Consider the following 13,780-nt stretch of genomic DNA (forward strand, 5'->3'; position numbering starts at 1 on the left):
GCGGACCGGCCCCTAGCATTGGCTACACTGCTAGATGAAGCTCTTCCTCTAGACGACGATGACATATTTGCACTTATTCTTGATCTAGTGTGATGCGGGGGGTTATTTAGTCCAGCAGCTCTTGCAACGGAATCCCAAGTCAAAATATCATCTTCAGACACAAGTTCATCATCCTCATTGGAATCGCCATCCATCCTACCAATCAACCACTCATTACTATCATCAATGTCCTTTAGGAGGTTGGGATCTATGTAGTCATGCTTTTCGTATCAACGCCTCAGAGTTCGATTATATTTCACCAACACCAAATAATTCAAGCGTTGCTGGGCTAGCCTATTTCTCCTTTTGCTATGAAGCTGCAAAAAGTTTCAAGTAATATGGTAAATAATGATTCTAAAAAGCAATAGACTGGTAGTTCTTGTTCTTTAATAATTAATCCACGATATACTAATGACGTACATGTTGAAATATGCTCCAATTTCTTTTGCAGCCAGTAGCACTACACATGAGGCTAAGATTTCTCACAGCAAACTTTTGCAAGTTTGGAGCTGATGATCCAAATGACATCCACCATTGCGCTGTTATAAAATAAATTTTAAATGAAAACCTACTAGGTAAATAGCAAAAATAATTTTAAAATGAAAGAGGTAGTAAAAATGTCACTTTACTCGGTGCTTGTATCTTCAAATCTCACTGCCAAAGGATTCCAAAGACGCCACTAGCGCTATTGCATTTCGGCAACTCCTGTACAACTTTATCTTGCATTTCAAGGGTTGGCATCAACCTTGCAATACATTTGTACAAACCCGCCATAATTTCTTCATCTTGCAAAATGATGGGGTTTGAATAGAAAAAATCCGGGTTCAAGTAGTGTGCAGCTGCATGCAATGGTTAATGGAGTTGACTTCCCCATCCCATATCAATAACTTCAAATGCCTCCTTGAATTTATTCCTCTCTCTCACTGAAAGCCTTAGCTATGGCTTCCTTAGCCCTGTCCATTGCTTCATAAATGTATCCCAACGGACAAGTGGGCCTGTCATCTTAAGAGCATAGACGATGGTACTCCAAAAGGTAGGCATCAAAACAATACTAGCTGCTCTTTTGCCAGCTGCCTCCTTTGCCCATTTAGTAGTATTCCAATCTTCAGAAGTAAACATCTTCCTAAGTTGTTCTTTTGAAGGTGGATTGAACGAAGGGTGATGAAGGCAGTTTGCAAGTCTTGTAACTGCAGGCCTTAGCAACTCTTTTCCTCCAGTGAACTATCTCATCAAGTTCACCACACCAACAAGGTTATAGATATAATCATTTGAAAAAAATTGCCCTTTTTAAAGTTGAATGAATTGAAGGCATCTTTTCAATATCCTTCAAAATTAAATCAAGGCAATGCGTGGCACACGGTGTCCAATATAAATGTGGCCTCTTTGCTTCCAACAATCTCCCTGTTCAAAAATCAAGGAGTGAAGCCATTAAAATATTAAAATAAACAATATATACACTATAGAATATAGTTCTAGACATAAGTTCTTACCTGCTGCAACATAGCCTGAAGCATTGTCAGTTACTCCTTGAATCACATTTGATTCCCCAATTTTCTCTACCATCTCATCAAGTAATTTGTACATTCTATTTGTATTTTTGACAAGATTGGAAGCATCAATAGACTTGATGAACGCTAATCTCCTTGGAGAGTTCACTAAGAAGTTTATTATGTCCTTATTAGCAACCAAATCTCTCCAACCATCAAACATAATTGAGCAGCCATATTTTGCTCATTCCTCCTTATGGACCTTCAACAACTCTTTCATTCGACTAACTTCCTACTTTAGGAAAGGAACTCTCACTTCATGATAGCTAAGTGGCTTTATTCCAGGTCCATATTGTTCAATCGATTCAAGTGCCACTGCAAAGCTGTTCAGACGTACAACATTAAATGGTATTCCAGCATCATACATCCACCTAACAAAATCTCCCAATACCTTTTTTCTTAATTCTTTCCACCTCATTTATTGATGTTTGCTTCATCTTCCCTTCTTTCCTAGCTTGAACCGTTTTTTTTGGATTAGGAGTAAAAAACAAGTCTATAGGCCCCTTCTGTTTTGGTTTCTTCAAGTTGGATTGGTATGATCTTTTACTTCCATCACCATCAGTAAGCACTCTCTTGCCACGAGTGTCAATTTCTTGAACTTCATCTTTTTCATCTTCACCATAATGATTTGCATCATCAAAATCGTGCAATAACTCATTTTCCTCCTTTTCCATATCTTTCTTCAACATATACTCTTTAATCTCCTCACGTACATGAGCAGCGCACTTAAAGCATTCTTTCACATTTCGAAATCCTCCAACAATATGCTGCTTTGCCCGAAATATTCCTCCTCTTGTGACTTTGCCACAAAAATTGTAAGTCAAATTATTTCTATTTTTTTGATCATCCAAACGTGCATACTTCCATGCAGGATTTTTGTTTGCTGATGCCGCGTTTTCTAATCCAGAATCCATTTAAGATTTTAGACTTTGTATCCTAACTGAAAAATCAATGTATCATATATTCATATATTTCAGGCAAATTAGGCAATAACTTATTTTGTATTAGTAGCTAATAGCCTAATACAAACAATAACTCATTTAAAATTTAAGACTTATATGATGCATTTTCAAACAAATTAAAAAATAGTAGCTCAATTTCAGTCAAAAGAATTTTATGTATTATTTATAAACTTATAATTTATAAACTCACATTAAACTAAGTATTTAATTAGTAAATTACGTATAATATTATAAAAAGCAGGCAGCAGGCAGCAGAAAGAAGAAGAAGAAGAGGAGGAGGAGGAGGAGGAAGAGGAAGGGGAAGAAGAAGAACTGAAAAAGAAGAAGAAGGAGAAGAAGAGAAGCAGCAGGCAGCAGGACGCAGCATGCAGGCAGCAGAAAGAAGAAGAAGAAGAGAAGCAGCAGGCAGCAGGACGCAGCATGCAGGCAGCAGAAAGAAGAAGAAGAAGAGAAGCAGCAGGCAGCAGAAAAAAGAAGAAGAAGACTTACGAAGGTTCGAAGGCTCAAAGACGAGCTTGCTGCTGGTTCAAAATGGCGAAGATGATGTGACGAATTCACGGCTGGTTCGAACGCTGGCAGACGAACTCGTGAAGGCTCCTGCAGGTTCGAAACGAAGTCGTGAAGGGTCGTGCTTCTTCGAATGTCGAAGACGAACTCACAGTCCTGGTTCGAAGCTTTAAGATGAGGTCACGAAGGCTTTTGGCTGGTTCAAAGGCTCACATACGAACTCATGCTGCTGGTTCGAAGGATTGCGAAGGCTCCTGCTGGTTCGACTGTGCAAGACGAACTCGCGAAGGGTTGTGGGGCTTTGAAGGGCCGAAAGGGGCTAGGGCTTCTGTTTGTTTGAGTCGAATGAGGGCTATGGCTCTGGCTGTGGCTATTTCTCTCGTTTTAAAGGGTAAAAATTTACAAGGCGCGACTCACTGTGCCTCGTCTCACCTCGCGTCGCCTCTTGCAGGTCGCCTTACCCCTCATGGTTTGGGGCGCAAGCCTCTTTGCCTCACTGCGCCTTGCGCCTGAGGTGCGCTTTTAACTACTATGGGCAGTTATGGATGAATTTGAATTGGAATTGAATGTGGGTTCCCCCCTAGTATCTCCTCTTTCCTCCCTTCCCCTCCCTTCCTCTCTTATATTTCTTCTAATCCCTTCCATGGCTGCAGAACCTTGATGCTGACCCTGCATTACATTTTTTCAATAACTACCATTAAAATAAACCCAGATTTTTTTCTATCATTAAATTAAATATGTTTGTACTAAATTATTTCAATTTTATTTTATGTTTTTTGTTTTTCTTATAACTAGTTTGGAAACTAAATACGTTTTATCGTAGACATTTTTGTTCTTGTTTAGCATACGCCCATACTATATTTTATTTTTTGGAGAACAAAAAATTCATTAAAAGAGTACAAAAGATGGCATTCTGTATTTTATATTTTTTTATATATATGATTTCTTAGTTTGAATTTCACTTACAATTAGTAAAGTAGTGAAAAGTAGCAAATGCATGCTTCTTCTTGCCAATACCAGCTAAAACAATCAGGACGACTTCCAATACTTGTAATATAAGTGACACTTAAATTGATTAGAATTTACTAAAAATCATTTAAAGAATTGGCATATAGGATTTTAGGATCAAAACATGTGAATTATATGTTCTAAAGAAGTTCGCTAATGCAAAAAATGAATTCACGGATACTGTGACTGTCCATCTGTTATGGATGTGACTGTTACTGTTACACTGATCGATAACATTGCGTGGACTGTTTCCATTATTTAAAACCATGTTTTGTGTATAGGCTTCTCTCCTTGAACTAAATAAGGAAAAATAATAGCAAATTCCTAAATAAGGAAACATGATTTGGTAAAGAACATCAAACCCCTAATTAGTGAAACATTGTAGCAAATCCTTAATGCTGAAAATTACATAATCAAATGCAAATATTCTAAATATTGCCTACGCCTACTGTAAACACAAAATCTTCAAATATCTTAATCTTGCTCATACTTTACCTATTGACGCTCACCATATCCTTTTTTGTTGTATGGCTGGCTTGTAACTATCTTTCATTGTTTCTAGTTTAATAATTTACGTGGATGATATTTTTGTTGGCTATAATGCTTACATGGTCTGAATGAGTAATATGGTTTCTGAATTACAGAAAGTTGAAGATGCACTAGAGAAGGGGTCCGATATGTCAGATCATGGAATGGTTTTGGAAGATGATCCTGAATACCAGTTGATAGTTGATTGTAATGCATTGTCGGTTGACATTGAGAATGAAATCATCATCATCCATAACTTCATTCGTGATAACTACCGTTTGAAATTTCCTGAACTTGAATCACTTGTGAATCACCCTATTGATTATGCTCGAGTTGTTAAGAAGATTGGCAATGAAATGGATTTAACTCTTGTTGATTTGGAAGGGCTTGTACCTTCAGCTGCCATTATGGTTGTATCTGTAACAGCATCAACAACGAGTGGCAAACCGCTTCCTGAGGAAAATCTTAAAAAAACCATAGATGCGTGTGATCGTGCTCTTACTCTTGACTCAGCAAAGAAAAAAGTCCTTGACTTCGTAGAGAGTAGAATGGGATATATAGCACCGAATCTTTCTGCTATAGTTGGCAGTGCTGTTGCTGCTAAACTAATGGGGACAGCGGGTGGTCTCTCATCTTTATCTAAGATGCCTGCTTGTAATGTTCAGCTTCTTGGTGCCAAGAGGAAGAATTTAGCAGGATTTTCCACTGCAACTTCCCAATTTCGTGTAGGTTACCTGGAGCAAACAGAGATATTTCAGAGCACACCTCCATCATTAAGAATGCGTGCCTGCCGACTTTTAGCATCGAAATCAACACTTGCAGCACGAATTGATTCTTCCAGGGGAGATCCAACAGGGGGCAAAGGAAGAAGTTTCCGTGAGGAGATTCATAAGAAGATTGAAAAATGGCAAGAACCACCTCCTGCAAAGCAACCTAAACCTCTTCCAGTTCCTGATTCTGAACCTAAAAAAAAGAGAGGTGGGCGTCGGCTAAGGAAGATGAAGGAAAGGTAGTCTAGCTTTTCTAGTTTGCCATGGTAGAGGTGTAATTTCTGCTTTATGCTTTTTTGGTGTGTTTGCTGAACTTTCGTTTCTGACTTCCCAGATATGCTGTAACGGACATGAGGAAGCTGGCCAATAGGATGCAATTTGGTGTACCTGAGGAGAGTTCCTTAGGTAAATTTTACTGTCATCAACTTGTATAGTGTTTGAAATTATTTTATTGAAAATTCACTTGTATCGTGCTATTATTTACTTATTTATACCTCTGCATATGTGACCCAAAGTGTAAAATTTACTTGTTTTTTTAATTGTAGTCTAGCTTGATTCACACACTAAAATTTTTTTAGTGCATTTGTATTGAAAATTGTGTGTGTGGTTTCTATTAGTCGTAGGGTGTGATTTAGAAAATTGTTTATGTGAAAAAAAAAAAAATGCAAATGTGTATTTTACCCGTGTAATACAAATTCTTTGTACACATAGCTGAGCTCAAGTCCAGATAAAGGAGTAAGGTTGTGTTAGGTAGTTGACTCTCAAGGTTAAACTTTGTCAGATTTTATTATCATGAATTCTTCCCAAATTTACCTAGGTCAAGGGAATAGATTGGCTCAATATAAAAGGGAGAGGATAAATAAGTTAGCACAAGAAGCTAAGTTTAGATTAGCAACTCAGAATATATAAACTCTTACGGGAAAAAATAAAGAAATAGTGGACATAATGTTTAGGAGGAAAATTTACTTAATCTGTCTTCAAGAGACGAAATGGGTAGGAGAGAAAGCTAGAGAAATTGAAAAGTTAGGATTTAAATTTTGGTACATTGTTATGGAGAAATATAAAAACGGGGTAGGTATTATTGTGGACAAAGGCCTAAAAGGTAACAAAGTAGATGTTAAAAGAATAGGAGATAGGATCATTAAAATCAGGATAGCTTTAGGCTTGGAAATAGTGAATGTCATTAGTGCGTATGCTCCCTAAATAGGATTAGCAGGAGATCTTAAAAGACAATTTTGGGAAGATATGGATAGTACTTTACAAGGGATACCTATGTTTGAAAAGACATTCATAAAAGCTAATTTGAATGGTCACATTGGAAAGGATAATATAGGATATAAGAGAATACGTGGAGGTCACGGTTATGGAGATAAAAATGGGGCCGGTGACACAATGTTAGATTTTTCCATGTGTTACAATTTTGTTATATTGAATACTTACTTTATAAAAAGAGAAAAATGCTTAATAACTTTCAAGAGTTAGTATAATAAAAACCAAATAGATTTCTCCTTAACTATGAACGGGGATCGCCTATCTTGTAAGGATTGTAAAGTTATTCCAAGTGAAGGTTTGGTGACACTATAGTGACACTATAGTGACACAACATAGAGTCTTAGTATTAGATATACATATTTAAAAATGGATGAGAAGGAGTAGCATAATTCAATGCGAGAGAACTAGATGGTTGAATTTGAAGGGAGATAATATAGTAAAATTTAAAGATAAAATGAACGAAGAGTGTAATTGGACAGTAGAAGATAAGGTTGATGCAAATATTGTTTAGAGAATGAAAAATTCTATCATAAGGATATCAAAAGAGGTTTTAGGTGAGTCCAAAGGAAGATACTCGGGTAGTAAAGAAAGTTGATGGTGGGATCAAGAAGTCCAAAAAGCCATTAGGATAAAAAGAAATTGGTATAAAATATGGCAAAATTGTAGAAATATAGAAAATGTTGAAAAATATAAAGAAACAAGAAAAAATGCAAAATAAAATTATTAGTGAAGCTAAACATAGAGCTTATTTAGGTAATGTAAACTAAAAGCAAAACTAGATACAAAAATAGGAGAAAAAAACATTTATAAACTTGTTAGAGTTGGAGAAAGAAAATGCAAAGATTTAGGTGATGTAAAATATATAAAGGATGAGAATAGTAATGTCTTCATTAGAGAAGAAGACACAAAAGAGAGGTGGCGAAGATACTTTGATAAGGATTTTAATGAAAATCAAAATGAAAGATTGAACTCGGAAATGAAAAATGAGGAGAAAACTTAAAATAGAAGATTTATTCACAAAATTGGAATCTTTGAAAATGAGATGGCATTAAAAAAGTGAAAAGTGGGAAATTTATAGGATCACATAAAATACCAATTTGCAGTTTGGAAATGTTTAGGGGGATAAAGGAATTGTTTGGTTAACTAACCTATTCAACACTGTTATGAAAACCAAGAAAATGTCAGAAGAATGGTGGAAAAGTACATTAGTACTTATGTACAAAAATAAAGATGATATTTAAAACTGTAATATGACTATCGTAGAAATAAGATTACGAGTCATATAATGAAATTGTGGGAAAGGGTCATTGAATATAGAATAAGATTAGAATACCCTTAAAATTAAAAGGAAAGTTTTATAAGACCAGCTATAAGATAGACTATGCTTTATGGTTCAGAATGTTGGGCAAGTAAGGAAAAACATGTGCAAAAAATATAAGTTGTTGAGATGCAAATGTTTAGGTGGATGAATGGTTTAACATTAAAAGATAAAGCAAGAAATGAGTATATTCGCAATAATTTAGGCATAGGCACATGTTGAAAACAAGATAAAGGAGGGGCAGCGTAGATGGTTTGGGCATTTGAAATGTAGGCCTAGTAAAACACCTGTAAGGAGGAGTGTTAGTTATTGTGTTTGACATGAAAAGGGGTAGGGGTAGGCTTAAAATAACTTGGAATGAGGTAGTGAGGAAGGATTTATTAGCCCTTAATCTAAAAGAAGAAAATGCTTTTGATCGGGTGAATTGGCTGAAAAGGATTCATGTAGCCGATCTCACCTAGTGGGACTTAAGGCTTGTTGTTGTTGTTGTTGTTATTGTATATGTGACCTGAAGAGGCCATAATAAGATTTTAGGAAATATGCAAAGCATACTAGTTTTTTCACCTGCTGCATTTAAGAGCTTATTGTCACAGGTTCACAGCATATTTTAAAAAATTAGTGGAAAGTATCTTATCTACCTTTTCTTTTTCTTATAACAAAAACAATTGGAATGGGAAACCTATATGCTTTTATTTATTCTTCACATGTTTCTCTTTGATGACAGGGGATGGACTGGGGGAAGGATATGGAATGCTTGGTCAGGCTGGGAATGGCAAGTTACGTGTATCAGTTGGTCAGAGCAAACTGGCTGCCAAAGTTGCTAAGAAGTAAACTCTTTTGCTTTTTTTAATTAATTTTTTTTCCTTATTGTCCCTCTGTGCTGCATGTTTGCAAATTACCTCCTTATTAATTCTTGTGGTTGATGGTGGATAATCTGTCTTATTCTGTTTCAATTATGCTGTTCTATCAGTCAATTCTCAATGGCTTATTCTGTTTCAATTTTGCTGTTCTATCAATCAATTCCCAATGTCCACTTTGCCAGTATGTTCTCATGAGCCACATAATGGTTTCAGGTTCAAGGAAAAGAATTATGGAAGCAGTGGTGCTACATCTGGTTTGACGTCTAGTTTGGCGTTTACACCTGTGCAGGTTTGTTTTCCTTTAGCTTCCCAAGAACAATATCTATCTGTTTTTTGTTGCATTGTGTATCCCGAGATGCTCACATGATTGGTTGGAGGCCTCTTGGCAAGCATTTTGAGCTAAGAATGGGAAGTAAGATGGCCCAATTCAAAATTCTGTGGCTTATAATTGAGCAAACAGTGCTTTTACTACTTGTAATACTCATTTTTTGCAAAACACTTTCCTTTTTGTCTTAGCTCCTCTAGACTGAGGCCACTTGAAGTAGTACATTTTAATGTGCATGACTTCTACATACTGTTTAGCGGCACCATCATTGTTGGTATGACTAGAGGGCTGCAGTATTTTGTATTTAAGGCCTTTTTTTGAGCAGAAATTGCTGCACGTAAGTGAAGTTGGAATTTGGAATACCAGAATTGTTGGAAGTTTCTATAAGCTAGGAAATCTCTCTCTTTCACACATACATACACAACCACATGCCTATGATTATTCCAGACTTTAACCAAGTAGAACTCAAGCGGACTGTAATCCCTGCTAGGCACATTTTTTGCTTTGTCAAGGCGTATTCTCATTTTGTATGCTGGAAATAATGTCTTTTTTCCTTAATATGTATGAAAAAAAAAAACCTTCTATCTTCGTAAGTCATACCCTTGTTGGCATTCCTGTTGCCATTTTGGTACCTTCAACTGGAATCAAAATCGCAGCACAATCTTCTTAAAGGGTTGTCTCTATTTCATCAAAATTGTAAGCGAACTTGTCAGCTGCCCTCAGTCTTTCACCCAGAGCCATTCAAAGTGGAATTTCAGTCTGAGATGACTGATCATCATGGCTCATTCTTAAAGGAAACATTTAGAAGCTTTTGTGATGTTTATTTACCTATTATTTTATGGTGTTGCTGCAACTTTCATGCCATTGATTCCCCATTTCCATTCTGCATCTGCAGGGGATTGAACTCTCAAATCCACAGGCTCATGCAAATCAGCTTGGCAGTGGAACTCAGAGTACATACTTCTCTGAAGTAGGAACATTTTCAAAGATAAAAAGGACTTGAATTGCTCAAGCTTGATGTGCATCGCCTGCTTCTAATCAATCTGCACGTTTTAAAGTAGGAGCAAATTGTGTCAATTTGTTAAGAAAGCTGATTAGAGGAAGTTCTACTTTACATCTTGCCTCATCATGTATTAGGAGGTAGATTTCTAGCGGTGCTTTGGGCTTGATGGGTGGCCTTTTATAATGGTTTGCTTCTGCTTTTATTTGGAGGAAGCAATTGATCCTTGTATAATCATGCTGAGTTTCATTTGACTGAAGTTAAGAAGCTGCTTTGTAAATTTTTTTCTGTTGTTCATCCCTTCTGATGATATAAACAATTCAGTTGAGTTATTTAAATGCAGTATCATTTGAAGTAAGTAATTTAAATCATGAGGAAGAAGCTAAGCAAAACCCTAATGTGCATTGTTCTACTCTGCTTGCCTCCCATAGTTTGGCTCCATTTTTAAATCATAATTGAGGTAATTCTCAGCTTAATTTTAATTCATTATCCAGATTGCAATTTATTTTTAATTTCTGATTATTTTTGACGATTTAAATGGATTTAACTCCTGTTTTGGATAAGTGCTTAGCACTACTACTACAAAAAAGTGGTATATGATTCGTATTACTACAAACATTTGTTGCAAGAAGTATTTTTTTTAAATTAATTTTTTGAAAATTATTTAAGTGAATTTTAAAGACATTTAAGATACTTTTTGGCCACTTATAATGGCACTATTTATAAGTGTGATTAATTTTATAAATATAAGAAAATTTAGAAACTATTTTATAATTAAAAAAATGAATTAGAAGATAATCATATACTATTTTATTTTGTATTATAATATATTAATTATTAATGAAACATACTTCAATTTGGATTGAAGAAAAAGAATCATTTATAAATTTGAATTAATATTAACAAATTAAAAGTATTAATTTAACTAACAATATTACTTTAATATAAACTAATATAATAATCAGATGTTATAAATATAAATTAAGAACAAAATTATTGTTAATGAAAAAATAATATCAGATTATTTTTACTCAATAAAAATATTTAAATCTTAATTAAAGATAACAGTTAATATAATTAAATTGTTAAAAAAACTTAACCACATATTATTTTATTATACATTATAACCTATTAACTATTAATAAAAAATATAAATAAATTCTAAAATGAATAAAATTAGGCATCTATAAATTTAAATTAACATAAATAAACTAAAAATTTTAATTTGGTTACTAACACTATTTTAACATAAATTAATGTAATAATCATACGTTATAAATATACATTAATGACAAGAATATTGTTAATTAATGAATAATATTATATTATTTTAGATACTAGAAAATTCTAGATTTTAATTAGAAAATTGATATAACTATCATTTAAATTTATAATTATAAAATACTAAATTTTGTCATAATTTAATATGATAGTAATATATTATAAATATATATAAACAATGAGATTATTACTAATTAAAAATAATAAGCTCATGTTATTTTTAATAGAAATTTTTTATAATTATGTCAAATTTATTTGTATAACTACTCTTATAACCATCCACAACTATTTGAAATAGCTCAAATGCTATTTAATTTTCTATTATTTTCTTTATATTTTTTCAAAAACATTAAAAAATAAAAAGCCATAAGCATAGTGTTAGGGTGTGACAATGTAATGGGGAAAAGGGGGAGTGAGATACTGCTATAATTGTATTCTTCAGGGATTTGGAATGAATATATGATTATCTATGTTATCGTTGGTATGATTATTCTCGTGTTGTTGAATAATATAAGTAGTCCCTTTTATTGGGGTGTTTTGTTGCCTTGGATTGTGATGTCTCTGATTGTTATAGTCTTATTCGGTGTATAAGAATATATTGCTCGTGTGATATCCTATTGTTCCTTTGTTTTCTTGAGTAGTGAGACTCACCAGATGCTCGTGATTGTAGGCTTGAACGTGTGAGACTTGGCTGACTTGTCGAGGGAGAGCTCTCAACGAGTGCCACACGGCCCTTACTTGAGTCCCATTTTGGGGGTCCGTGACAGTTGGTATCAGAGCACAGTTTGTGCGAGCACCATGAGTGGTAATACGAGAAACAAGTCAAGAAAAGTGGAGCGCATTGAGGCGCTTGAGACACAACTTGTGACCCTGGAGAGAACGTGCGGTGAACTCCAAGGGTTGGTGGCAACATTGATAAAGGAGAAAAGCGTGCCAACAGAGCTTGAGGCCGCTAAAGAAAACCCTAGAGAATCTCTCTATGGGGTATCGAAAGTTGTGGAGAGACTAGAGGAACTTGAAAAATTCATTCCATGTGTGAAATTCCTGGAGAAACGGCCAAGAGAGCTTGAGGCCTTCCAGCTGGGATCGAGAAGTGGACCGGGTAAATCTGGCAACGATATACCTGGTAGGGGATGCAAAAGTGTGGTGGAGAACTAAATGGAATGATATTCAGCACAATAGATGTATTATCAACACATGGGAGGGGTTGAAACAGGCCTTGAAGACTCAATTCTATCCCGAAAATGTGGAGTACATAGCAAAGTGCAAAGTAATGGAATTGCAACAGACTGGCTCAATAAGAAGCTATGTACGAGAATACCAAGCCTTGATGTTGGACATTATAGACATGACCGAATCAGACAAACTAATTCATTTTCTTCGGGGCTTGAAGACATGGCCAAGGAATGAACTGCGTCGGCAGGGTGCTGGTGATCTCTCTTTTGCTCTCGCTGCGGCCGAACGGTTGGATGATTGTTCAGATAATTATGGGAAGCGAAATTTCCCTACGTCTGCCAATAATGATTCCAGGCCCAATAAAGTTTATAAGCCCACAAATGGGGGTAGGGATAGGGAGACAAATAATTCTTGGAAGGATAAAAGAGTGCCCATGGTTAAGGAGTGGAGGGGCGGACGAACGGGGGGTGGAGAGCGTCGACCGATGTCCTGTTTTCTTTGCATGGGACCACATCGAGTGGCGGAGTGCCCTGATCGTAAGGCTTTGAATGCTATGAAGGCCCTTCGAGGGGAAACCGAAATCCCGACAGCAACCCCAGAAGAACAACCGAATATGGTGGGAGCATTGAGATTTTTGGGAGCATTAGAGCGTCAAGTAATTAACAATAAGTCTCAGGAGAAGGGACTAATGTATGTTGATCTATTTTTGAATGGAAAGAAAATCAGAGCCATGATTGATACAGGAGCCACCCATAATTTCATTGCTGATTCTGAAGCTCAATGGTTAGAATTGCAAGTAGACAAGGATGTGGGCAAGATAAAAGCAGTGAATTCTCCAGTGTTAACCACGGTGGGGGTGGTACCTAAAGTGGCATGCCAGATGGGATCATGGTCTGGAACAATTGATTTCACTGTGGCACCCCTTGACGACTTTGATGTGGTATTGGGGATGGATTTTCTTAAAGTGACACGCTCAATGCCGATCCCAGCTGCGGATTGTCTTGTGATTATGGGAAGTACACCTTGTGCGGTCCCCGCAGCTTACAACAATTTCGATGAGAGGAAGTTGCTTTCAGCCATCCAATTCAAAAAGGGAATAAAAAGAGGAGAATCTTCTTTCGTGGTTCTACCGATAGTCTCATAAGATGTAGAGGTAGGGAAATATCCACGTGAGATTAAGGAAGTTT

At 35.8% G+C, this 13,780-nt stretch overlaps 1 protein-coding gene across 1 annotated transcript in view; it reads left to right on the top strand.

Moving 5' to 3' along the window:
• The window catches only part of LOC131144346 (U4/U6 small nuclear ribonucleoprotein Prp31 homolog), a 28,436-nt gene extending 17,908 nt beyond the window's left edge, over positions 1 to 10,528 (top strand). Inside the window, exons 5-9 of the mRNA XM_058092928.1 lie at positions 4,708 to 5,600; positions 5,696 to 5,766; positions 8,676 to 8,778; positions 9,025 to 9,100; positions 10,032 to 10,528. Coding sequence (XP_057948911.1) covers positions 4,708 to 5,600; positions 5,696 to 5,766; positions 8,676 to 8,778; positions 9,025 to 9,100; positions 10,032 to 10,139 — 1,251 coding nt within the window. The 3' untranslated portion in view covers positions 10,140 to 10,528. The remainder of the gene's footprint in view (positions 1 to 4,707; positions 5,601 to 5,695; positions 5,767 to 8,675; positions 8,779 to 9,024; positions 9,101 to 10,031) is intronic.
• Positions 10,529 to 13,780: the final 3,252 nt, after the last annotated feature.

The sequence above is a fragment of the Malania oleifera genome, chromosome 12 (assembly GCF_029873635.1).
Source record: "Malania oleifera isolate guangnan ecotype guangnan chromosome 12, ASM2987363v1, whole genome shotgun sequence".
Classification (NCBI taxonomy): Eukaryota; Viridiplantae; Streptophyta; class Magnoliopsida; order Santalales; family Ximeniaceae; genus Malania; species Malania oleifera.